The 24,059-nt window shown below is 49.0% G+C and overlaps 3 protein-coding genes across 11 annotated transcripts in view; 1 reads left to right on the top strand and 2 right to left on the bottom strand.

Annotated features, from left to right (window-relative positions):
* Position 1: 1 nt before the first annotated feature.
* On the bottom strand, positions 2 to 6,283 carry MNS1 (meiosis specific nuclear structural 1). Its single transcript, XM_070953302.1, has 9 exons — positions 5,996 to 6,283; positions 5,492 to 5,619; positions 4,745 to 4,847; positions 4,155 to 4,384; positions 2,986 to 3,202; positions 2,801 to 2,908; positions 2,395 to 2,652; positions 894 to 1,019; positions 2 to 222 (listed from the first exon to the last, which is right to left on the bottom strand). The coding sequence occupies exons 1-9, from the start codon at positions 6,224 to 6,226 to the stop codon at positions 124 to 126; spliced, it is 1,500 nt and encodes a 499-aa protein (XP_070809403.1). The 5' UTR covers positions 6,227 to 6,283; the 3' UTR covers positions 2 to 123.
* A 1,105-nt stretch (positions 6,284 to 7,388) lies between these two features.
* Positions 7,389 to 22,290, bottom strand: ZNF280D (zinc finger protein 280D). Of its 6 annotated transcripts, none has more exons than XM_070953289.1 (20): positions 22,210 to 22,290; positions 20,933 to 21,084; positions 20,467 to 20,532; positions 20,074 to 20,372; positions 19,664 to 19,757; positions 19,033 to 19,173; positions 18,663 to 18,766; positions 17,548 to 17,774; positions 16,773 to 16,930; positions 16,036 to 16,136; positions 15,783 to 15,929; positions 15,159 to 15,293; positions 14,039 to 14,364; positions 13,713 to 13,850; positions 13,132 to 13,194; positions 12,788 to 12,906; positions 12,665 to 12,701; positions 11,456 to 11,504; positions 10,590 to 10,645; positions 7,389 to 9,752 (listed from the first exon to the last, which is right to left on the bottom strand). In XM_070953289.1, exons 2-20 carry the CDS (start codon positions 21,075 to 21,077, stop codon positions 8,252 to 8,254), a joined length of 3,906 nt encoding a protein of 1,301 aa, XP_070809390.1. In that variant the 5' UTR covers positions 21,078 to 21,084; positions 22,210 to 22,290; the 3' UTR covers positions 7,389 to 8,251. The 6 variants fall into 6 exon arrangements, with proteins under 6 accessions (XP_070809390.1, XP_070809393.1, XP_070809389.1 ...); XM_070953292.1 differs by lacking the exon at positions 22,210 to 22,290 and adding an exon at positions 22,051 to 22,168; XM_070953288.1 differs by lacking the exon at positions 22,210 to 22,290 and adding an exon at positions 21,580 to 21,829.
* Positions 22,291 to 23,148: 858 nt separating this feature from the next.
* Positions 23,149 to 24,059, top strand: part of TCF12 (transcription factor 12) — a 59,947-nt gene continuing 59,036 nt past the window's right edge. For 3 of the 4 annotated variants that reach the window (XM_070953295.1, XM_070953296.1, XM_070953294.1), the window contains exons 1-2: positions 23,149 to 23,323; positions 23,415 to 23,487. In XM_070953295.1, coding sequence (XP_070809396.1) covers positions 23,249 to 23,323; positions 23,415 to 23,487 — 148 coding nt within the window. In that variant the 5' untranslated portion in view covers positions 23,149 to 23,248. Of the gene's footprint in view, positions 23,324 to 23,414; positions 23,488 to 24,059 lie in introns of those variants that run through there. The other variant, XM_070953298.1, reaches the window with a different exon arrangement.

Raw genomic sequence — 24,059 nt, 5'->3', positions numbered from 1 at the left:
CTCTAGTCAAAGAAGTAATTTATCAATATAAAAGTCATTTTTAAAAAAGTCTGTGTAGCGGCAAATGCAGTCCGTAGGGTGGGGTGACTGCTAGGTGGGCTCTTCAGGTGAAGCAATGAAAGCTCAGTTGACTTCGGAGAACCCACCCTCTGGCCTCTTTTGGTAAGCTTGCCGGAACTCTTCTCCAAGCATGTGAACGTCTTGCTCATCTTTAAGGATTCCCTGAACACCCCAGAAGAAAAAAGTTAAATGGGACATCATCAGAGCTATTTTCAAAACTGCTACTTAACTGCACAGCTATCATTTTAAAATGATAGACAAAATAGCCCTTTTTTCGTTCATTTTAAATGTAAAACCCTCCCTTCAAAACAACAGTTCATCCTTGTTCAGTAAACATCCAACTTTTTCAAACAAATGAGAACTAAGAGAGATTCTGCCACTTTTATCATAAATCCCCTTTCAAGAGTCAACTGCAATCAAGTACAAAGCAGCCCAGCCACTTCTGATTTCAGCTGCCACAAGCCCTCCTGCAGGATCTGCTCTACAGATCCAGTGCAACCACACTTTAACGTGGAAACCCACTGAAACATTGCTGAAAATACTCTGTAACCATTTAGCCACTTCAGGGCAGCTGAGTCCAGTGTGGCTGCAGGACTGAAGGATTTGGGCGACACCATGACATTTAAAACCTTTGGGCCATCTAATTCCCTGTATAAGAATGCACAGTCCCAGCTGGAGGAAGGATAATCTCCCCATGAGGAGAGGAAAAAGCAGAGGCACCAGAGAACTCGGCCACACTCTTCCAGCTGGGGCATGAAGTTCAGCCTGCAACAGCTCTGGTCCAAGCAAGCCCAGCAAGCCTTCCACTGGGCAATGAGCCTGCTTCGACTTACTCGTGGAAGATACCCCAGCAGTTTAACTGCATGCTCTTTAAGAAGCTTCTGCCGCTCTTCCTCAATAATGTCAGCAACGATTCCGCTCCTCCTTTCTTCCATTTGTCTTTCTTCTAGTTCACGTTCCTATGGTGGTAAAATTGAAGCGTGTGACTTTTTCACTTCAAAAGCAGTTTCGTGTTTTGGCTGACAAATTACCAGCCACTGTTTTTTTCAGATTGCTTACTATTGTTCAGATTCTTTTGTTTTGTTTTTTTATTTTAATTTTTTGTTTTCTTTCTTTTTTTTTTTTATTGAAAAAGTTTTTCAAATACAAATTTCCCCCTCTTTCCCCCCCCCCTCCCTAACCCCCCCCTCCCCCTCCCCTCCCCCTGTGGCGTCTTCAAAATAAAACCCAAATTCATAACAGATTATATAATACTTTACCATCCCCTTACTCCATCCCCATATGCTGACCCTTTCTAATAATATTATATCCCCCTTATACTATACATTTCAAAATAACATTCTACTATAACATTATATAATAACTCCTAATTTAGCATAATATTATTATATCTCCCAGTTTAGCAATTTCTGCTCATAATCTACCCTTTTTCTGCCCCCCCCCCCCATACATATATCTCTTAAATCAAATCTTTTATGTATACCAGCCACTGTTTTTAATACAGGCTGCAATCTGTACTCCAATGCCATAGCCAGGTCTCCTGGAGCACCCAGCAGGGGCAAATGTGCTTGTGTTCTATTCAAAATGCTGGCTTGGAGAACGCTGGGTTTGTTAGCGCTGCTTTCTTTCAGCTCAACAGATGCTGATCTCTTTCAGCATGTCGAGGCATAAAGTAGCCACTACTAACCACAATGGCTAAATTTGTGTTTACTCATGGAGATGGCAAAATTACGTAAGCTAGAATTTCATATGGGGAAATATAAAGTTCTGAATTGGGGTACTGGCTGGGGGACAACTAACTTGGTTTTAATACATATGAAATAGATCCGGATGTCCTTGTTGACTGCAAATTAAATACAAGCCAGATTTGTGATGAAGCTGTTGAAAGGCAAACGCAGCCTCTGTGCATCATTACAGAGAAAGCCTGAGCTCCCCTTCTCTCTGCCCTGGTCAGGCCCCATGTGCCATGTGCAGTTCTGGAGTGATAAATTGGAAGCCGTTCAGAAGAGGTGTGGAAGCGCTATGCGGAATGGTTAAAGGATCTACACCAAGATGATGATTGAGGGGAGATGTGATCATAGTATTCATACGCAAAAAAGGGAATGAGCTTATTCCACATTCCCAGGAATAGGAGAACAGCAGGTATAAACTAGTAGGAAGTTCTGGCTAGACATCAGGCCTGAGGAACTTCTGGGCATGATCTATCAACCTGTGGAATATGAAATGGTGCACCCCCTTCAAACAGCTTGGATGCTCATCAGTTACAGAACCTGCATACTAGGAGGCTGGACTGAATGACCTTCCCAGCCTCCTCAGTTCTAGAATTCACTTTACCTTGTCTGCGATGACTTGTTTGCGTCGTTCTTGGATCAGCTTCTCCACCTCTCTCCTATGTTCCAGTTGCTTCATTCTTCGTTTCTGAGCATTCATCTGCTCAATACGGTCATCTTCTGCAAATTTGGCTAACATGGCCTGGCCAAAGGCCTCCTCCTCTTCCTTCAAGGCCTGCAGCAGCATCTTTCTTGAAGCCAGCTGTTCTTCATAGGAGTTCCGGAGCTCTAGGCGCTGCCTGATCCTCTTCTCCAGCTCTTCCTGCACATGGAACAAAGCTCAGCTCCAACCACCTTTTGTGCCCTCAGCCAGAAGAGCAGGACTCAGACATCCCCCTTTCCTTGCTGCCCCGCCCCCCCCCCTCCCGCACCCCTGATGTCAATCTGGAACTTGAGCCAATGGCATTTACCATCTCCTTCTTCCTCTCTGTCTCAGCCTGTTCTTCAAAGTGCAACTCGGCTCGGATTTGCTCAAGTTCCTCTCGGTCTTGCTGCTCTTTTTTCAGAACTTCTGTAAGCTACAAGCAAGAGGAAAGACAAGTTTAGGCAGCTCCTACCCAACCAAATCTGAGAGACAGAATGGCAATGTCAATACCATTTGCTGGAGCTTTCTTTTTTTCTCCTCATTTTCATGAATCTTTGCCATTCGGTTGTCTTCTCTCTCCTGCCACATGTTAGCAAATTCCATGATCTTTTGGTTTTCCTCTTCCATCTCTTCACGCTGTCGTCTCCTCCTCAAGGCCTGGTCTTTTTTGAATTCTTCAATGAATTTCTGCGTGGTTCTCTTTTTTTCTAGTCTGTCTTGTCTTGCCCTATGGGAAATGTGCAGAGCTTCAGTAATGCACCTGGAGGAGCCTGACAACCTATACCCCCCACCCTCCAGTGAGCAATTTAAAATTTCCCAGCTGCATGCATTGGTATGGACACATAGCGGATTGCCATACATCTATCTTCCAGAAATCCCACTGCTGCTTGTGACCACAAGAAGGGATCACAATTAAAAATAAATGGTATGAGAACCATTTAATGTGGCCCCACCCAGCCATGGAAGGAGCCAACAGCCTTAAAAGACAGTCCAAGCTTTCTCCCCTGTGAAGTAATTGGTCCAAAGGTTTCCGAGATGCCTCAAGCAAATGAGGGAATGGACGGACGCACTGCTGGCCCCACAAGGCCTGGAGGACTGCTTCCTTTGCACAATGGAGCAACCTGTTATGACTACTCCTCAAGGATGGGGAGCCGCCTCAACAGCCGCCTGTTTGGGAGAGTGAGATTTGTTCGGAGCAGGAAGATAAATCTATGATACAAAAGCAAAAAGTGCCAGTCCCAACCCACAGCATGTAACAGAAAATTGGGGCTGGAACTTTTGTCACTGATATGGGTGTTAAAGTGAGTCACAACCTTTTTTGCCACAGTCATTAAGAAAACCGCATGATTGTTAAGTGAATCTGGTTTCCTCCACTGACTTTGCTTGTTGAACACCCCCACCCTCACCCCAAGAAGGTTGTATTGGCAACTGCATGACCCCTGAGCATGTTGCAACTATAAATATACCCCCGTTGCCAAACACCCAAATTTTGATCATACGTTGCGGGGACATTGTGATGGTTGTGTGAGGATCAGTCATTTTTTCAGTGCTATCATTACTTCCAACAGTTATTAAATGAATGGTTGTAAGTCAAGGACTACTTATAATTGTCAGGCCAATTCATCCTGAAGAAAGTACAAGTAGTTCAGCCAAGCAAGTTTAACATAATATAAACTAACTTTTCATCTTCCTCATAGATCTTCCTCACAATTTCATCAATCAAGAGTTTCTCTTTAAGGAACTCCTTGTAAGCAGCCTGCTTCCGCCTCTCCTCTTCCTCCAACTGTTTCTCCAGTTCTTGCTGATAGAGCAACTTCTCCTGATTGCGTCTCGTTTCAACAGCATTCTCTGCCTTGGCTGCTCTTTCTTGCTCATCCTTCATTGCTTGGTAGATATCTGCATCCTCCTTCTGTTGGCACAAATCCATCTACTTGCTGTGTTTTCCTCCTATTTACTTATAACTTACAATCATTCACTCCATCTTTCTTGTCAGGTACATCTACTTTTGTCTGAGAAGTTAGCTTCCAGATCCGTTCTCTCTACTGTATCACAAAATTTAAGATTTGCTACAAATCATTCAGGTTCTCACACATTACAGCATCATCTGCATACAAAAGACATCTACATTCCAGTCAACAACCTGTAACTGTAACAGCATTCTTTATGTATTGGCCTATAAATATTTCTCCAGTTACATTTTCTGCCGTTTTCCAACATTCTCACATTTATTTCATTAAGAGTCCAAAAATTATTCCATAAAACTAGTTACCATTTTTTCATATTTCAGAGCTTCTTTTTCAGCAATCTGAACAGCCCTCTCTTTATTCATATATGCAGATTTCAATTTCCTCTCTAGTTCCCGCAGTTCAATACTAGAAACAAGCAGACAAAAAAAACCATGGAAATGATTATTGATTCAAGAGCCCTCTAAAGAATTAGCATAAAAGGCACTGGATGGGATGACAGTAGGAAACAGCAGCAGCTGGAGTGTGAGCTAATTAAGGAGAGCTACAGGCAGTTCCAACAGGGTTGGAACTTTGGTCGTAAGTTGAGGCACCTGTGTGATTGAATCCAATTTTTCTACCATTTCTCTAAATGGACCATGTGGTGGCAAGTCAGAATCACGTAGTCTCCCAAATGGGCAGTTGTTGCCAAAAGAAAGCAAAGAAGTTTGCAAATCGTGGTCATGACCATGGGACACTGCAACTGTTTGTAAATGCAGCCATGCAATCGTGTGTGCGCATGTGACATTTCACAACAGTGCTTTACAAGCCATTTAAGCACCATTTCAGAGTCTACTGTTTCTTTCAATGGTCATTAAGCAACTGGTCGTAAGTTGAGGATTTCCTGCACATGCAGAGACTGTCTCTGAGCCACATCCTCTGTTCCCAAAGATGCTTGGATGGGCCCCAGGAACAACAACTGCTCCTCCATATGCAGCGAGCTTTTTTCCACCTGTGTCAACCATGATGACCCTCAAACAACACAGCCACAGAATGGTCAGTAAAGGAAGTACCTATTTTCTTTGATTTGTTGCCTCATTTTTTCATCTTTAAGTTTGTCATGGTTTAATCTTGCTAATTCAGTTGCCAGTGTTTCTTCTTGCTGCAATTCCAGGTCTTTTAGCCTTTTACTCTCTTCTGCCTAACAAAACAGATTCACATAAATTTCAGTGTGTTTGCAATTGTCTGATGGTTCAATTCGTCCTCAAGATAAATTATATGTGCTATGGTTGATAAGAATTCTTACAAAAAACGGAACTACTTGATTAACTTAAATGTGCAGCGCAATAGTGGATAATTTGTTAGCAAAGGCTTTGACATTAGTAATTACCTTAACATTTTTACCCAAATGCTTTTCTTTTGGGGGCGGGGGGGGGGCTGAGTTTTCGCTCCTTCTCTTTGAGGAGCAATGAAACGGGGGGGGGGGGCAAGGATTGCGGGGAGAGCCGGCTGCAACTGCCGCTGCTGACCAGGGAAGGCTTCCCGCCGCGTCCCCGCCGCTCTCCGCCCGTGCCCACCTTCCGCACGGCCTCCTCCAGGCGCTGCTCGTGCTCCTCCTCCCGCAGCAACCGCGTGACGCGCTTCTGCTGCACGCGGTCCTCGGCCTCCCACATCACCTCCAGCTGGTGGACGCGATCCAGCTTCTTGCGGTGCTCCAGCTCCCGCATCTGCTGGAAGTAGAGCTCGTGCTGCTTGCGGTCCATCAGCTGCGCCGCGGTGGGCTGCCGTCGGCTCGGCTTCTGCGCCATGGCCGCGGGAAGCCGCCCTTCGCGGGCCCCAGGGGCGGAGAGGGCAGCCGGGCGGCGGCAGAGGACAGAGCGCCGCGCTGCCTAGCAACGGGCGCGCTTCCGGCGGAAACCAGGGAGGGGAGCGCGCCGCGTCTCGACACAACTGCGCCTGCGCCCCGACCGAGGGTGGGCTGTCCGCGGGAGGGGCCGGGAAGTCCCCCTCGCTCGACCGAGACGCCGCTGCTCCGCCGCTACCCTCCCTCCGGGCCCTTTTGCTCCCGGGAATCTGATGCGGCGGGAAGGCTGCCCGTCCAGCCTCGGCAAAGCTGCGCGCCCCCCGAGGTTCTGCGAGAGCAGACGCGCTTGGCCGCCCCGGAGCGCCAGGGGCAAACGGGCTCCGTTAGAAGCGTGGACCGAAATAGGCTCCCGCGGCAGGACTCGGGGAGGGGGGGGCGGCGGCGCCTACAAGGCCAGGATCAGGCCGCCGAATCCTCCTTGTGAAGCCCAACCTCTCAACCGACGGGGGGGGGAGGGGGTGCTGCCGGGGTGGATTTCAGCTTCCCGGGGGGTGCTGCCCATCCAGTATCACGGGCTGGAGCTGCTGCTCTCCCCATTGCCCGTCCTCCTTCCCGGGTTTCCCTCTCCTCAGCCACCTAGCCCTCTGGCCGTGGCCTGCAGTTACTATGTAGGTCCATGTTTATGTGTGGTGGGCTTCTTTATCCTATTGGTTTTAAATTTGTAGCCAGTCAAGAATGTGTAAGTTGGGTAGCCTTATTCATCCTTCCAATGAACAAACAAACACTTGGCAACAGAGAGGGAGGCTGCGGGAAAGTTTTCTCAAGTGCGACGCTTCCCCTCAGACACACCAGACTCTTCCCAGCAATCTTTCTCTTTTCACAGATGACCAGCCCAAGATCTGCATCTTCATATTTACTCAAAGTTGGGTGTGCCTGAATCTCTCCAGCATTGGAAGGCGAACGAAAGCAGCTGTGCAGCCTTGCCTCAGAATGTGTGGTGCCTTGTGTGCATCTGCAACTAAGGCGATGGTACTCAGCTCAAGCAGGTTCTAAATGCATTCCTTCTGGGGAGGAAGTATGGAGGCCTGCCGAGGGTGAATAACCATAGAACCCGGGACTCCAAAAGCCAATTTCAAAAAGATACATATTTCAAGGAACAAAACCCATATTTTCTTGCAAATATTTACTCCAAAATATGTACATTGATGTCTTAACGGAAATTCAAAACATTTAAGTTCATAAAAACAAACTTCAAGTTCAAAATCACTTTCTACAAGATTTAGAGCCGCATTTTAGTTGAGGGTGTTAATATTGAAAATGCAAACTCCTATTAAATCATGTTATACATTCCTTCACTAGCTACAGTATATCAAAAGGATTTTCATGCCACCCCACCCCACCCTTTCCATTTCCTTGACATAAATTTAGTTCCAAAATCCCCCTTCAATACCTGACTTAAATGCTTCCAAATTTCTTCTTCCTCCTTTTGGTAACAGATTACATCTTTTCATCTTTGTGTTTCTTTCAAGCCACTTTGTATTTTCTGGGCCTGCCGTTAACAGAAAGAATAAGAGTGTCTGCCCCAAAGGAAGAGCGGGGGCCCACCTTTCCTACAAACAGGTATGGTATGTATAATTTTGTTCTGTTTGCACACAGAGAAACTCACAAGTATATTTATAACCATCCACTTTCACTGAAAGTTTTAAGGTGAACTCAGCCTCTTGTTGTAAGATCACACTAATCCAGAGGTACCCAAACTGTTGCCATTGATGGGATGGGAATGCAACCCCCAGCCCAGGGTTTCCCTTTGAGTGTTCTTCTGGTACATAGTCACTTTTTTTAAAAAATGTGGCTTCTGTAAGAGCCCTTACTTTGAATCCAGTAACACCTTTTCCTCCAGCTTCACATATTATAGAGTCACGGTCTTCTTCTGCGCTTTCTGCCTACCTAATTTGCAAACGACAAGCTGCACGCCCTGCCTCGCTTGTTTCATCTTTCACAATCTGTGTTGTCAAGGAAAAGTCTTCCTTCAGCTGGTTTCATTGTTGGCTTCCTCCTGGTTACTGGATAAGTCCTCTTGGATCGGGCTGCCGCCTCCAGAAGAAAGGTCAGCTGGCTCAGAACCGAGACCGGTTTTCTTGGCTGAGGCTGGGACGCCTCCTTTCTGCTGCAAGATCTCTGTGGCCTCGTGTTCGAGCACCTCGGAGGGAGTTAGCGGCTCCAGGTGAATGCTGCCTTGCTCGCTCGCATCGGAATGGGCAGAGTCAGGCTCTCCCCTTCTTCGCAAGAACTGTTCAAAGCTAACCTCTTCCTCATTGGATGCCAGCGGAGTAGAATCCATGTTCACATCTGCCAGCTGAACTTCCTCTAAACTGGCCACCTTTGTCTGGACATCAGAGCCAGTCCATTCTGAACAAGCACTGCTTTTATTGCTTCCAAGCTCGGTTAGTTCTGCTTCTCCTTGCTTGTCAAAAACTGCCTTTACACAAGAGCTCTCCAACAAATTTTCTTGCAACCCTGGAGTAGTACCGTTTTTCACAGCTGACAAAGAGGGACTTCCTTCATGCTCATCTGCAGCCAGATTTCCAAGAGGATCCCTCGCCATTCCAGTCGGAGTGTTTTTTGGAAAGGTGTAAAGCTCAGCAATGGAGGATTCATCTCCAACCAATTCAGAGATACTTTCTCCACATTGTGCAATTAGAGACATGGCTTTGTCCCCATCTTCGATTCTGTCCTCACCTCCTTCATCTGCAAGATCTGCAGAACCATCTGAATGAGCTGACTCCCCTAAAGCAAAGGTGTCTTCTGTTCTTTCACGCCTGCAAACTAAAAGTCCAACATCACTTTTGTTTCTCAGAGCATCTGCATCCCTTGCTGCTTCTGGCACTGTGGAGTCGCTTGAACCGGCTGGGAGTTCTGACCCAGAGGAGCTTTCTGCAGCAGCGGTGCTCCCGTCATGCTCAGCAGCCAGAGGGCCAAGGTCATTCTGACTGGGGGGGTAGCAGTCTTTGGCAAGATCCACTCTACTTGGACTGCCTATCAATTCGGAAGCGCAAGCACCTTCTGTGACTGGCAAACTGGCTTTACTTTCAGCAGTTACAAGATTGGGGTTTTCTGGATGTGCAGAACCCTTTATGCTACTATCTTTGGAACAGCTATGAAGTTCTGAAGTGGCAGGGCTTTCCTTTTGTGCATCGGAAAGGTATTCATCCATCTGCTTCCCAAGGCTGGTAGTGCTGCTTTCTCCTGTGCAGGCTTCAGGTTCTGGGACAGAAACTGGGTCGTCTTCTTCAAGAGGAGATGGTTTTCCTTCACACCTGGCCAGTGGCACGTTTTCCTCCTGCTGATTTTCAAGGCCCCCCAGTGCCTGTCTCGCAGGGCTCCTAGAGCAGGCTTCAAACTCTGAACTAAATCTATTTTCTGGAACTGGCCTTTTAGTTCCTTCACTGTCTGCAGCTAAAGCAGTGTCAATGTTCTGCTTTCCAGGAAGATCTGCATTTGTTTCTTTCACAGACCCTTTCATCTGCGGGCTGAAAAGCAATATAAGCACTTTAATTACTTGACTGTAATAAAACATGCTAATTGCTTCAGCCTGGGGGATTTTGTGGGGAGGGGTCCTATGCCCCCACGCCTACAGTATAGTGTCAGAGGGCTCTTCCTCTCTTTGACATTCTCACCCTGGCCAGGCAGGTGATGCTCCTGCCCTGCTGGCTCAGTGCCTGGAGGCTGGGAGATGTAGGTGACCAGGCTGAGCCTGAGAGAGGTCAAACAAGGGTCATTAGCCGGTTAGACCCTTTGCACTCACAAGAGATCTAAGTCCCGCCACCTTGAATTCCATTGGCTCTTATCTCCCCCAATTTGCTTTGGCCATTAGTGGTTCAGATTCTTGTAGAGAGCTTAAGTTTGCAATAAACCTATACATTCATTTGAACCACCTGGACTCCTGATTTCCTGCGCTGGACAGTTCTGACTCAATCTCAACAAGGAGGAGTCAGGAAACCTGGCCTCTCTCGATTCTCAGTAGGGCAGCTCTGCTCTGGATGGGGCTGTGGCACAATCTGGGGATCTTCTTGGGCCTGCAGTTCCTGCTTAAGGACCAGGTGACAACTCTGCTGGGGAGGGGGATCCCTACACAGGTCCGGAGCACATGGGACCAAGAGCAGAATACTGCTTGCAACCCTTTAAAGCAACCACCTGTTTCCCTGGGATTGCCACCTGTTGCATGATCCAGATAAGAGAGGCAGTTTGCTGCCTCCCAGTCCAAAGAACCAATGGCCCTATGCTTCACCACACTCCCTGCATGTAATTTAAACAGGCACAAATTTATTCATGCTTTAGTTTGTGAAAGATCTAACTTGACTTTTTACCTTTCTGAAATGCATACTTCTCCTTGCTCTTCATACACAGTGGGCACCAAATGCTTCTAAAAAAGAAAAGAGCAGAATATCACATAGCATCACCGTATTTTCCCTCAAGTTCACATTTAATATCACCATGAATGAATGCAACCCAAAGAAGCTGGATCCCTGACAGAGGGACCAACAACTGGTATTGCCACAGAAACACCACAAAAACAAAACAAAACATGCAGGCGTGGAGGCACCCACATCAGCCACAAGATAAAAGTAAGCCAACTGGAAGAAACTGCTCCAGGGCAGATGGCTGACTGCTCAAGAGGAGAGAAAAGCAGGTAGACCAGACAGGTGAGGGATGGAAAAGAGCAAACATGCACTGGGACAGACAGAAAAGGTGTGCAGCCAGGGGATGGGACGCAGTCCCAAGCGGATTAGGCAACAGGTGGTACCAAATTCTGCTCCTGGCCAGATTTTTATATTCAGCACTATTTTCTATCTGCTTCCTTCTGAGGTGGAATTTCCCCCTCCCTTCTGCACCCTCCTCTCTACAACACATGAATGGACTCCAGAAACCTTCAAGGGCTGGGCCAATTTGCAGCCAGGTCTGAGGTTTTTCTTCCTCCACATTAAAAGATGTAATGGAACATTGTGCTATTGGCACAGAGAAGGAAACGGCTACTTTTTAAAAATTCCTCATTAAGAATATGATTACCATTTTTAAAGCCTCTCCTCTGAAAATTTGAAAGACACAATTTGAAAGCTGTGTATTATTGCCCCATGGTTATTTAATAGTCACCATTATGGCTGAAATTACACATCTACTAAAAACTTTCAATAGATATGGCTACACAAAAGTTTAAGACAGAAAAAGGGACTACCTCTGGTTTTTCTTCAATTTCATTGTTCAATAATGCATCCTTTGTTAGGCTAAAGGATAAAACAACACTGGTTAGCTTTAATGTTGATAATATGCTGTCTAAAACTACAGTGAAAACATATTAGCATGTACTTTTAAATTTTGAAGAGCTTCATGAAGAGTTGTTTGATTCTTTCACTTCCCACAAAACAGCTGTCACAGAACTGTCTGTTATTTGTCTATTTCCAGTGATTTGGTCAAGGTGACCCAGAGTGCTGTGATGCTCTCTACCAAAAAAAGCCCACTGGTTCTTCTCTTTGTGGCTGCCATCTACTCTGAGGAAATGGGGAGAGGATGTGAATATCTGGGATATTTGTCTCAGTGCATTAAGTAGATAGTGTGCACAAAACTCACTGCTTTGGGAATGGAACTCAACTGTTTTTAACCTTTTTCTACAATGACTCTCTACTCTGCACTTTGAAGGGAAGAATGCAAGGTGCACTTTCCTGGTAAACCCACTTAAAAAGTGTCCTATTCCATTTCAAGCTCAAGCCAGAAAAGATGTCCAGCCACACCTGCTCCTCTGTCCATCCTTTCCCCAAGAAGCAGGACCTGCTAAAGTTGCACCTTTAAGGCGAGGGGCTTCACCACCTCCGCCGTGTCTCTCTGGGGCAGGTTCTCCTGCAGTGGAGCAGAGTTGCAAGGACATCTGCTCACACAAAACACAGAAGCAAAAAAAGACAAGGAAAGGGACAGCCTAGAGCGCCTCAGTTGGGCCCTGTGTGGCTGCTTTTGCCAATCTCAGGTTCTTTGCTACGTCAGGCAAAGGCTGTTCATCTGCTTAGTCTATAGCTCCTGCGAAGAAACAAGAGGAGTTGAGGGAAGTGGAAAGGAATGGCTGCCTCCTCTCCTTGCCACCATACCTTTGAGGTTTTATCAGGTCAACCAAAAGGAGTGGGGGAGCCTTCAGCTCCATCAGTGTATCTTGCCCAAACAAGGAGGCTATTCTGGAATGCTCTGGGCCCTAAAGGCAAGACTTCCATCTGCCACTCACAGCACAGATTTTTCTGCAGTAATTTTCAAGCATAACATAACATAAAAAAAGAGATGTGCCTATCTAATCAGGAGCACAGCCAAACTTGCTTTTCCACAACCTTTGTCTACAGAAAGAAGAAGTGGAAAACTTTCACATCCATCCAGCAGACCAAACAATTACATTTCAAAAACTCACCCAGAAACATCAGCAGCAGTGAAGCAATCCATGGGAACTAGAAGTGAAAAAGAGAATTCAATATTCAAGGTAACACCAGTGTTTCATTGCAACAACTGAAGCCAAGGCCTCAGAAACACCTACCATGTTCTACAATCACTTGGCAAGTATGAGTCTGGTTTTCATTAAGGTGGGTGGCCATCTTGTCCAAGCCAGAAACATCCATCAAGAAATCACAGTTAAGACAAACCACAGTGGTGCCCCTGGGGAGAAAGCCATTGGAAGGAGTTGAGCTCTCCAAATACCTACCACCGAGGTCTATGCAGCTGTTGGCCCCTACTTGCCCCGCAACCCCACTGGGGCCCCTAAGGGGCCCAACAGTCTTGTACTGTTCAGGCAGTGCCAGCAAGTACAGGAAGCAGCTAGAATGGCACTGCACACTATCAGAAGTGCACAGCTTAAATAAAATAAAATTAGAAGATGGTTACCTCAGTTCATCTGATTGTGTTTTATAAATCCAAAATCTTTTAGTTTGACGAGCACTATGAAAGCTACAAAGAAACAGAGTGCCTTAAATTGAATTCCTGGAAAAAATGACTTGTTTCTACCATAAAATATACTACATTAAAAAAAACTACGGTCACGTGGTTTGTGTAATGCATCTTGTAAAAAGAACCACATTTTGTGCCAACGCAATTAACATGGGGGGAAAAAAACCCAGGTTCACCTGAGAAGAGATTCTAGCAGCCCTCTCCCTGGCATCTTACTACAGTCCCAGCTGTTTTTTCCCACCGGCTTCAGGGCAAATGGTGCAACTCAGCCAGAAGCAACCATATAGTGAATTGGTCAGGGAAACGAGGGGTTTTACTTTGTCAACATTCGTACTTAGGGATTAAGGTATCTTATTTTATTGTGAGCAGCAGCTGATTCTGTACAACAACCCAACTCGATCCAGGCAGAAGCTGCTAGCTGAAAGGCTAAGCAGTGAAGTCAGGCAGCACAGAGCCTTGCCTTGTCATCTGAAGCCTTTCTATCTCTCTTACCCGGACTAGAGCTCAAGGTTTCTTACCTCATCATGTGGTTCACATAAGCTTTACTGCAACTGGTGCCATATCTGCACAAACTGCAGCGCACATACGCTGGGAAGTGGCTTGCAAAAGTCCGGATGTCTGAGTAACACTCGATGCATTTTTGAATATTGGGACACCTAAGATTAACCGACGTCACAATTAATTATCAAAGAGTAAGTTAATTCACAGGTCAAGCCATTGTCTGCTAGGTAAGACCTGCTTAGCTTAAACCGGGCAGCCAGATACAGTGGCTGTATGGACCTGCAGAAGCCCCAGGTGCTTTAAGGCTTCTAAATAGTGTCTAGCAACTCCTGAGAAGAGTTACCTTAGGTTATTTAGCGCTGTATTTGCAACCTTATTTGTTTTTTTGCTGCCGCTGCTGCCACCACCACTGCTACCACTGCCGCTGCTGCAGCTACTACTGTGGTTCTTGCTTCCCCCACTGCTGTCCATCCCTAGGAGCAGCTTCTTCTGCACACTGAGCGGCTTCAGCTTGGCCTTTCCCTTGCAACTGGCAGCTGGCTTGTTCTGAGCTTTGCTGTTTGCTGTTTTAGTTCCAGGAGACAACAGCAAGGTGGACGTGTTTGTGCTCACAGGAGACGCTGTCACAGAGGCAGGTTGAAGAGATCCAGATGAGGCTCTAATTGTAACCTAGAATGGGAGATTGTTTCAGTTTTTTCTGCCTCATAAAAGCCAGCGCTAATCTGCCTGCTCAGATTTCAAAAGGAATTTGGCCAATCCTTGTTTTTTTAATATGCAAAGTAAAAAGTAGCCACAGCACAAGACCGCGATGTCCTCTGGACGCTGCAGGGCAGCTGGGTGGCCAAAGGTTCTCCGTCCAACCAGCCCATGCAATTTCAGCCGAGCAAGAATCAAAGTAAACGGTTTCTTTCTCTCTCCCCCACAGGCTTTTTTTCTAGGGCCTCAGCATCCTCATGTATCACCCACAGAACACCCACAGAACAGCCACATTCCGAGACTGGATCTCACTGTCAAACCAAAAAGGAGCTAGAATCCAATCATCAGCCCCAGTCATGACAAGTGACATCTCCATCTATCCAGAGCAAAACACCATCTCAAAACATCTCTGTTCTGCCTAAGCCTCCAAAAAGAAGGGAATGGATATGGCCAAAAGAATCCAGAGATTTTTGATTTCATGATCGACAAGTGAAAAGCAACTTAATGAAACTATTTCTTCCACGAGACACCACCATCGTCATCCCAAAGAAAAGCAGCAGACATTCTTCTGGAAGCGCTGCAGGCAACAAATCCTTAGAGCAGAGGGTACCAAAGGGGCCACTCGGGCTGCAGCCAGTGTCCTATTCCCCCAGGGGAGCGGCCAGACAAGGCCCCACTGACATCCTGGCTGTAGACTGCACCTCCTGGACAAGCTGAGGGAAGACTTTCCTGAGCTATTCATACATCGTACCCACCAAGCCACTTACTTTGGTTCCTGGAGGCAAGCCCTCCAACTGCACAGGTTTTTTGAATGTCCGATGATGCTGAGATTTGTGGTCCAGTTTTTCTTTGCAGGTCAAGAACTGGAGTCTACATTTGGTACAGCGATGTATTCCTTTTTTCTTTAGGAAAAGGAAAAAAAAGGAGGGGATTGAAGCATTTGGATGCTCATCCCAGAATAATAAAACAGATCACTGAACTGAATTCACAAGTGACCTAATACAACGTTGCAAGAGGATCTGAAAGTATAAAAACTGTGGCCGCTTGCAACAATGCCTACAAAGGGGATTTAAGGACATTCAGCATTCCATCTCAAAAACACTAAGCTGGAAAGCCCAACAGCCTCTCATCCCTTGTTCTTTGCTTTAGCCGTGCCTTCTCCGCTTTGGCCACAGTCGGCACTTTGCCCGGCATTAGCCGTGGCCAAAGGTCTCTTGGGCGAGTCTCAGGCAAGATGGCCAGCAGCCACAAGGCTCTGTACAGAAGAGGCAGCTTGGGCAGAGCAGCATGGTGACCACCTTCTGTGGGGAGGAAGAAGAACTATGGGGTGGGTGTGGGGATTAACTCTTCTTTGGTCCCCGCTTACCTTCCTTAAAGGTTACAAATGTTACCTGATGCCTCATAAAATGGTGCATGTAAGGTGCCCCAATTTTAATAACTTTAAGGCAAAATGGGCAAAGCAGGTTCTTTGTGTTTTCATGAATGGATCTGAAGTGTTTTTCCACATCTGAAAATGCTGATGATCTGTAATTGCAAACCTAAACATCAATATAAAGAGGGAGGAATATTTACTTCTGACATCTCTTCTTAGGAACAAGGAAATATAACTATATGTGCAAGGAAAAAAAAGGGGGTTGGGAGTACCTGGCAGACATAAGGCATTTCCCCAGGCTTGTGATTGTCTTTCATATGCTGCAACAGAACTTGCTCAGTTTCAAAAGAGAGTTCACAGATTTTGCAAATAGCTAAAAAAGAAAATAAACAGCAACTGAACTTTTTAAAAAAATCAGAACACGAGAGTGACATCATATTGGCACCTGTAATTCTGCTAGGACTCTCAAAGGGTGCCTTATAGCCCATGTAGTCCTCCTATTGCCACAGGAGGGCAATTTGAATGCGTGGCAACCTGTTTGCAGCTACATTCCTGTATCCCACTGAAGGAGCTCCCTTCCACGCATGGAGGGCAGCTGAATTCCTTCAGCCGGCCCCAGAGACGGGAGGCAGTGGAGAAGCGAGGTGGGTGGCCTCAAATAGGTGGGAGGCCCTGGGAAGCCCAAATTCAGGTCCCAATTGTGGCCATAAGTCAAATTACCATCTGTAATTTGGCTTCTAAGTGAAAGCAAACTAATGAACATTATTCATGACATAGATATGACAGGTTAATTATTTTAATTAGTTGAACTGTCGTATCCACATCAGAAGCTGTATTTACTTTAAAAGTTAAGTCTTGGGGTGAAGTTGATACTATTGCTTTCTCCACCAAAGGGCAGATAGCTGAGAAGTTCCGAATTCGGTTCATCCCCAGAACCCAAAGTCTACCAAGGTCCTTGTCTGTGGATTGTCTCGCATCCCCCCCACCCTTCCCATCCAGAAGAACTCACTGGAGGACTCGTGAGGCGTGTGGGTGCTTTCAATGTGGCACTGCAGCTGAAAGGGGGTAGGAAACTGACGGTAGCAGTGCTGGCAGGTGGTGTGGCTTTCCCAGCTCTCACTGTTCTGCTTCTCAAGCTCCAAATGATGCTTCATGTGGTTCATAAATCTGAGAGGAACAGTTCACAGTTTAAGCACCTGCTTTTAAAGGGAAACCTTTAATTCCACGCACTGAGGAGGGATAGAGCCTTCTGTTTGGCACATGGTGTCAACAGATACCCCCCTGGCTGCTGGCTCCAGGGAAAACTTTTGCATAAGTAAATGGTTAATTACTCTGTCAGGTGAGTGGAACCCAAAGGACCAGAAAAATAGTTCATTAAAGCATGTTGGCACAATCACTCATCCATCTGAAGTAGATGAAAACTGGAGGGATTTAAAAGATTCCAGGTATGAACCAAAAAGGTCAGGAGTCCCCAAGCTTGGACAGCCAAAGGGCACCCAATTATGGAGGATTCAACTTCCATTTTCTTTTGATACCTGGCTATTGGCAGTGCCTTTTGATTCTCCAAACATAATTGTAAATATTTAAATCTGCTCAATTCTTGGCTGTGATTCTTTTGGGCTTATTGAGCAGAACTCTTTGAAGGAATGCAAAATCAGTTCTGCTAAAATTAAAAATAAACAAGAATGACACATGAAGCAAGGTAATGCTTAGGCCTGCAACCCTCCACTCCGGCTGCCCCTAAGCTCCAGGTCGGAGCTCTGCCTCTTCCAGGCTAGAAATACCTGATGTTGCTTTTGAGGACTTTCATGCAGCTGGCACACTTGAAAGTGGTGTGGGTCTTCTGCTCCTGGCGCACCTGCTGGAGGTTACCCTCGTGCTTGCCATAATAGAAGTCATTCACCAACATGATCAATTTCCCTTTTTCTGACTCAGCAATTTTAGGTGATATACCTGAGCAGTCCATTTTGGTCATTCCCGGAAAGGTGTGCACCATATCAGGACAGCAATACTGAAAAGACCAACAACTATCATAAATTTTGAACAAAAGTGTTTGCTGAATTGTTAGGAAACCACTAATAAGCTAATCAAGATGCCTTCGCAGGCTTTTAGCAAAATCAGGTATCTTGAGTTCAGAAGGCTATTTAAAAAATATCATCAGCATTTATTGTAAGTACCGATAATCCCAAATTCACAGCAAATTAATATACCACCATGAAATGAAATTGCTTCTGATGGAGGAAAAACAGGCTGAAAATTAAGACCACCAGTAAGTCTTAAGGGAGTAAACATAAGACAATGTCAGAAAGAAATCTCCACAAGAAAGGAAAAATCCCACAGAAGTAATAGCTCCCATGGGCTGCATAGAATTTTCCACTCTTCAATCTCATCTGAGCTTTATTTCAGCTACAGCAGTCTGGGCTGCGACTGGTAAAAGAGTGAATTTAGTGGGCATTTTCTCACTGGAATGGAAACACAGGTTCAGCTCAAACAAAGATGTGGCAGCTGGACAAGCTATTTTAAATGGTATCTGTGCAAGGCAAATGGGACAAACCTTTAAAAGCCACAAGAAAATGCAGCCTTTACCTAGGTCCAATCCAGTGGTGAGTTTCTACAGGTTCAGGTGAACCGGTAGTGGCGGTGTCAGGAGGCTCCGCCCATCTGCCTGGACATCATCACAGACGCTCTGCGCATGCGCAGAAGGTCTGCGAGCAAAGTGAGCACAAATGCGCTCACAGTTCTGAACCAGTAGCAAAGGTAAGGGGAACCCACTACGGGTTAAATCTATACTAAGAATACAAAACAGAATAAAACAGTCCCAGATTTTATGTTTAAAAAAGCCAAGTGACTCAATGTTACATCTATAATTGTATTTTACTTCCATCCCGAAGATATTTACCTTTATATGATTTTTTAAAGGCTCCAAAAGGTTAAAATGAATATTACATTTTGGGCATGCCTGTGGAAAAGGGGCTCCATTCTTAATATTACTTGAAGCAACATCTGTGGAAAAAAAGAATGGTATGTGTTATTATTTAATGTGTGTTTGAATATGTGAGACAGATATGTTAAATTCATTATCCAAAAGCATTTTTTAATCCATATGACCATTCACTGGAGGTGAATGAAGTCCTTACATGGATTCCCCGGGATGACAATTTTTGATGCCCCCCACCCTTCTTGTTCAGTATTTCAGAATGGTCTTTCAAACCCCTTCAGACAAGATTCCCCCCAAACAAGACACCCAGCGTGTTCTTGGTAGTCTTTACCTTTCTCAAGCAGGACCAGGTCATCTGGAGGTTTAACAGAGGACAGGAGAGGGGACTCACTCTCAGAGCCTGTTTCGTTAGCCTTGGCCTTTTTGGGAGTGATATTACTGGCTTCAGAAGTGGAGGGACGCTTGGACAACCCTAGAAATGTTTTAAAATTTAAATTTAGGTAGCTTTTCATAGCCAATTACTCCTCAGTCTCTCGAACCCCAGGCCAGGTTACCCCAAGTGACCTTAAAGGCATAAAATTGATCCATAGACACAGCTCACACTGCAATCCAAGTCATTTTTACTCAGAAGCCATACCTACCTTGTTCAGGAGGACTGCCATGCTAGGAAGGCCCTCCGTGCCTTATTTCAAAGTCATTACTATCAAGAGCATTCCTCTGAGATTAGCCCTCAGCTTTCCTCAGATGTTCGCACAATATTTGATGGTCCCTGACTATGAGCAAACCCCACTCCAGGCTATCTAGTTGAGTAATGAAACATCTCCAAGAAAACAACCAAGCTCGGAAAGCACCAAGGACCCCTCAGTCCCTGACTAAATATTACGAGCCTGGCCACCCATTTTTTTAAAATCCCATTTTTGCATCAAACCACAAGCAAAATGAAAAACTTGACTTGAACATACCTGCCGTGTTCATGGGTGATCCACTCTGATATTGTGACCCTCCTGAATTCTGCCTTACACCAAAGGTCAGGCCCGAAGTTCTATCTGGGTTCACCTGTGGAGGATGAGTTCAAGAGCTCAGCCACGGGACTCTTTTGATTCTACAGCAATTTTCTGTTGCTCTAGAAACACTTCAAGTTTACCCTTTTAGGGGTTCCATTCTGGCAAGATGCACTTTCTGCCAGGCCCTTCCCCATTTCCAAAGCCCCACAGAGGGGCTCGGACTGGCCCAGAGTCCTCAGTGCTACTGCCCCGTGTCAACTGCCCCCTGTGCTCAGAACACAATTATTTCCAGGACACGGCAAGCAGCAGCAGCCTTCACAGATCAGGGGACTCTTGCTGCTAGCACCATGGGGCAACTCCAAACCTACCCGGTTCAGTGCAACAGGCTGTGCTGTTACGGTGGCCACCGGCCTGGACATAGGCTGGGCTGACGCAGGAATATGGAGATTCCGTGACAAGGACTGGGGAGGAGCAGATATATTGACGGGCTGGGGGATCCCAGTACTAGACTTAGCTCCTTCCTGCGGTGACGAACATCCTGAAAGCGGCTTCTGCAAGACCTGAGATGATCCCAAGATGCTGCTGACTCGTGGCTGTGGCTGAACAGCTAGGGTACTAGTTGCAGGTCTGCCCGAAGAGTGAAACCCCGGAGAAACAGCCACAGCACCTGCCGTGAGAACCAGGAAACAAAAGATTAGACACTGTTAGACTCAGAAGCGTTCAGAGACTTCAACATTTGGCATCACTGGACAACATCATACCTCTTTTGGGGGCACCATTCTGCACTCCAATTCGTGATGAATTCGGGTTAACTCTGTTCAATATATCTGTTAAAAATGATCATTACTGCTTTCAGAAAATAACGGAGAAAGAAAATATGCTCAAGGGAATTTATCAATATGTACCTAAAGAAGGAAAGTAACATCTCACTGTGAAGTTGCACTAATTCTTAAAGTGTCTGCAGTATTCCTGAAAGAAGTTGCAATTGTTCCAAGAATGGATCCAAGAGCATTGTAATCAATTATCCCAGTTTAATTAAACTACATTTATGCTATGATTCCTACCAGTTCAACAGGGTTTTTGAGTGAACCCATTTTGAACAGACATGCAAGTTAAACTTGACTAGCCTATTAGCAACTCCTTGGCAAACTGCAATGACTAACTTTTGAAGCTTGCTCTTCTTTCCCTTGTGCGTGCCCCCCTTCCCATTTCAAAACAGTCCCTTACAGGTATTGGTTGGTTTGGAGCTCAAGAACTCCCCAACAAAGATAGGCTCGTCGTCATCGTCATCATCGTCAACAACAATGGGATTTGCTTTCTGTTGCCAGGGTTCAAGCTCTTCTTCTTCGCATTCCATGAAAAGCTCTGCCATTGTGGAACTAGAGAGTGAAAATAGCAGCAGGTGGAACAGACCGCTGTTAGGGGCGTACAGCTGTTCTATTCTGGAAAGATGTCGCGGTTCTGACATGGTTGCACTCCTTGCTTAAAGCTGCAGTTTGCCCAGCTGCAAGGCAGGCCAAGAGAGGGCTCAGGTATCCTACCCTACAGTCTATGCCAACAGCTGGGTCTTCACAAAAAGAAACCCAAAGGCCGTTTTCTCTACTTCAACGCACCAGACACGTTTTAATCTAGTGTGGCCACGGAACAATTTGTATGGCCCGTTTTAGAGGTTTGGAATCACGAAAGCCAGTGACTTTAATGGGTCACACCAAGCCAAGCTAACCATCCCACCCCAACGCTTAGGCAGTAGGCAGCTGGTTGGTCCAGGCCCATCTGCCCCTTCTCACTGGGCCCAGCCCAGATTTCCCTCACTATTTCAGGCTGGCACAGGAACCTCGACGTTCACAGAAGGCCTTGGATAACACAACCCTCACCAGCAAGAAAGGCGGCGGAGACCCAGCGCTTCGAATTAGAAGAGGCAGCGCGGACCATTTTCAGAGCAAAACGGTTTCCCAGGAAAGCCCTTCGGGGAAAGAGGAGCAGGTGGGGGGGGGGGCTCCCGATTAGGCCTCGGCCTTTCCTGCTCCTTTAGCCCATCATCTCCTGGGTGAGCCACGCGCGGAGGGGCCTCCACGGACAAGCCACTTCCCTCCCGCCCAAGGGTTGGTTGCCTTGGGTTCCCGGGCCTTTCCCTCTCTCTCTGGGGCTTTCCAGCCAGACTCCGGCCTGGGCGAGATGGAGCTCCCGACCCCCGCGGGGGCTGCCCGACGACCCTCCAGCCACCCTCGCTTTCCCCGCCCAGTCACCCGGGAGCCCCGCGAAGCCGCCGATCTCCCGTCCCAGGCCTGGCGGTGAGGGAGACGGTCCATGGCGGCAGCGGGCCTAGCGGGGAAAGAGGCGCTCACCCTCCGCCACTCCCCGGGCCACGAAGACCCCGCCGGCCTCCCCCCGCCGCCTGCCAGGCCCGCTCGGGGCGGAAGAAGGCCGCGCTCCATCCAAGATGGCGGGGCCGCCCGGGCGCCCTCCCCCTGCCGGACTGCGCGGGGCCGCGGCGAAGGGCTTACCCGGGGGACGCCGGGGTCGGCCGGCCGGGCGAGCGAGCGAGCGAGGGCGGCGGCGGCTGGGCCACGCGCGGCGGGGGTCGGGACGCGCGGAGGCCCCTCCCCTCGGGCGCCCCACGTGGCCGGCGGTGGCGGTGGGGGCGCCGGACCGATGTGCCCGTCCCGTCTTCCTTCCCGCCCGCCCGCCCGCCCGCCCGCCCGGAGGCGCTGGCCGGTCTGGCGGGTAGGAGTGACGCAGCCGGCAGCTTCCCGCGCGCCAAACCCGCGAGGCTCCCGACGCGTCCGGAGGCTTTGTTTCCCGCGCGCGGCCAAGGGGCGTCCGTGGAAACAGCGCAGCGCCCCCTCGCCTGGCCTGCGGGACGCGGCCCCAATGAGCGCCGGGGGCGGAGCCACACGCGCCCCTCCTCTACGGGGCGGGCGGCGCAGGCGCGTCGGGGGAGACGTCGGTCCCGTCCGAGGGCCGCCGTGCCGGGCAGGGATCAGAGCGTAATGCGAGCGGGGCGCCGGGTGGCCTGCGCGGGGGGAGGGGCATGGCGGAGGCTGGGACCCTCGAGGCGGCTGCGCCCCCCCCAGCCCGGGCCTCCCAAGGCGCCCGGCAGCCTCCCCGGGACGCAGACCTGGCCTCGGCTCCGACCGAACGGCGCCCCCTTTGCCCACCACGGTCCCGGTGGGCTTGCCTTCCGGACGCGGCTTCTCCGCCGCCGCCCGGACAGCGGCCCTCGGGCCCTTGTCCGGCGCTGCTGCCGCCGTGTCGGGCCGGCGAGGGGCGGGGCGGGGCAAGGCCAAGCCCCGCCCTGCGCGGAGGGATCCCGGGCAGGCGGCGCGACGTGGCGGTGCTGCGGCGCCTCAGAGCTCGCCCGGCGGAGGCCGCGCTTTCCGCCAGAGAGGGAGGGGGGAGGGCGGAGGCCAGAAGAAGGCGGCCCACGTCGCCCGCCTGTCGCGGCCGCGGGGGCCCTCGGAGCGGGCGGCGGGGCGAGGGCAGCCTCTCCGCTGACGGCCGCTGTCCGTCCCGCAGGTGGCGGCGGCGGCGGCGGAGGCCAAGATGAACCCGCAGCAGCAGCGCCTGGCCGCCATCGGCACCGACAAGGAGCTGAGCGACCTGCTGGACTTCAGCGCGGTAGGCCCTGCGCGGGCGGCGGGGCGGCCCCCCCCAACCCGCCGCGCCCCCGCTGAGGAGCCGCGTCTCTCTCTCTCTGTCTCCCCTGCAGATGTTCTCGCCCCCCGTGAACAGCGGGAAGGCCCGGCCCACCACGCTGGGGAGCAGCCAGTTCGGCGGGGCAGGTGAGGGCTGCGGGAACGACCCCGCGGGCTGGCGGGCGCGAGCGAGACTCGCCGCGGCTCCCTCAGCGGGCGGAGGGGGGAGGGCGCCGGGTGGCTGTGCCCCGAGTGCCCGGCGGGGGAGGAAGCGAGCGGGGCGGGCGGGGAGAGCCTCGGCGTGTCTTTCCTGAGAGGCTTCTCCGGGGGCTCCGCTCGGGTTTCCCGCGGGGCTTTTCCTTTGGGTGACCGTTGTCTTTGGTGGCGGTCGGGCGGCGCCCTAAACGGACCAAATAAATAGACGGCCTTGGCTGCGGTGCTTCCCAGCTGCCGGCCGGGAGGAGACGCCGCTCCCCTCCGCGCCCATCTTTTGCCCCGCGAAACGGCTCGCGTGTCGCTGGGCGACCTCGTCCTTGCCAAGGCCCGTTGCCCTCGCTTGCTGGTTTTGCTTTCTGGCGCTGCAAGGCTGCGGCCCTCGGGAGGGCTCAGCCCCGGACTCTTCGCCTTTGCAATAGCACAAGCGCCCCAAATTGGGGAAGGAATAAAAGCAACGCTTGGCGCTGGGGCTGCGCCGGGGGCCGAGCCCAGGGAGGGTCGGG

Source organism: Pituophis catenifer, unplaced genomic scaffold (genome assembly GCF_029215685.1).
Source record: "Pituophis catenifer annectens isolate HBS135680 unplaced genomic scaffold, rPitCat1.0.hap2 SCAF_14, whole genome shotgun sequence".
Taxonomy (NCBI): domain Eukaryota; kingdom Metazoa; phylum Chordata; class Lepidosauria; order Squamata; family Colubridae; genus Pituophis; species Pituophis catenifer.
The sequence above is the reverse complement of the archived record's forward strand: the minus strand, read 5'-3'. Positions and strand labels throughout refer to the sequence as shown.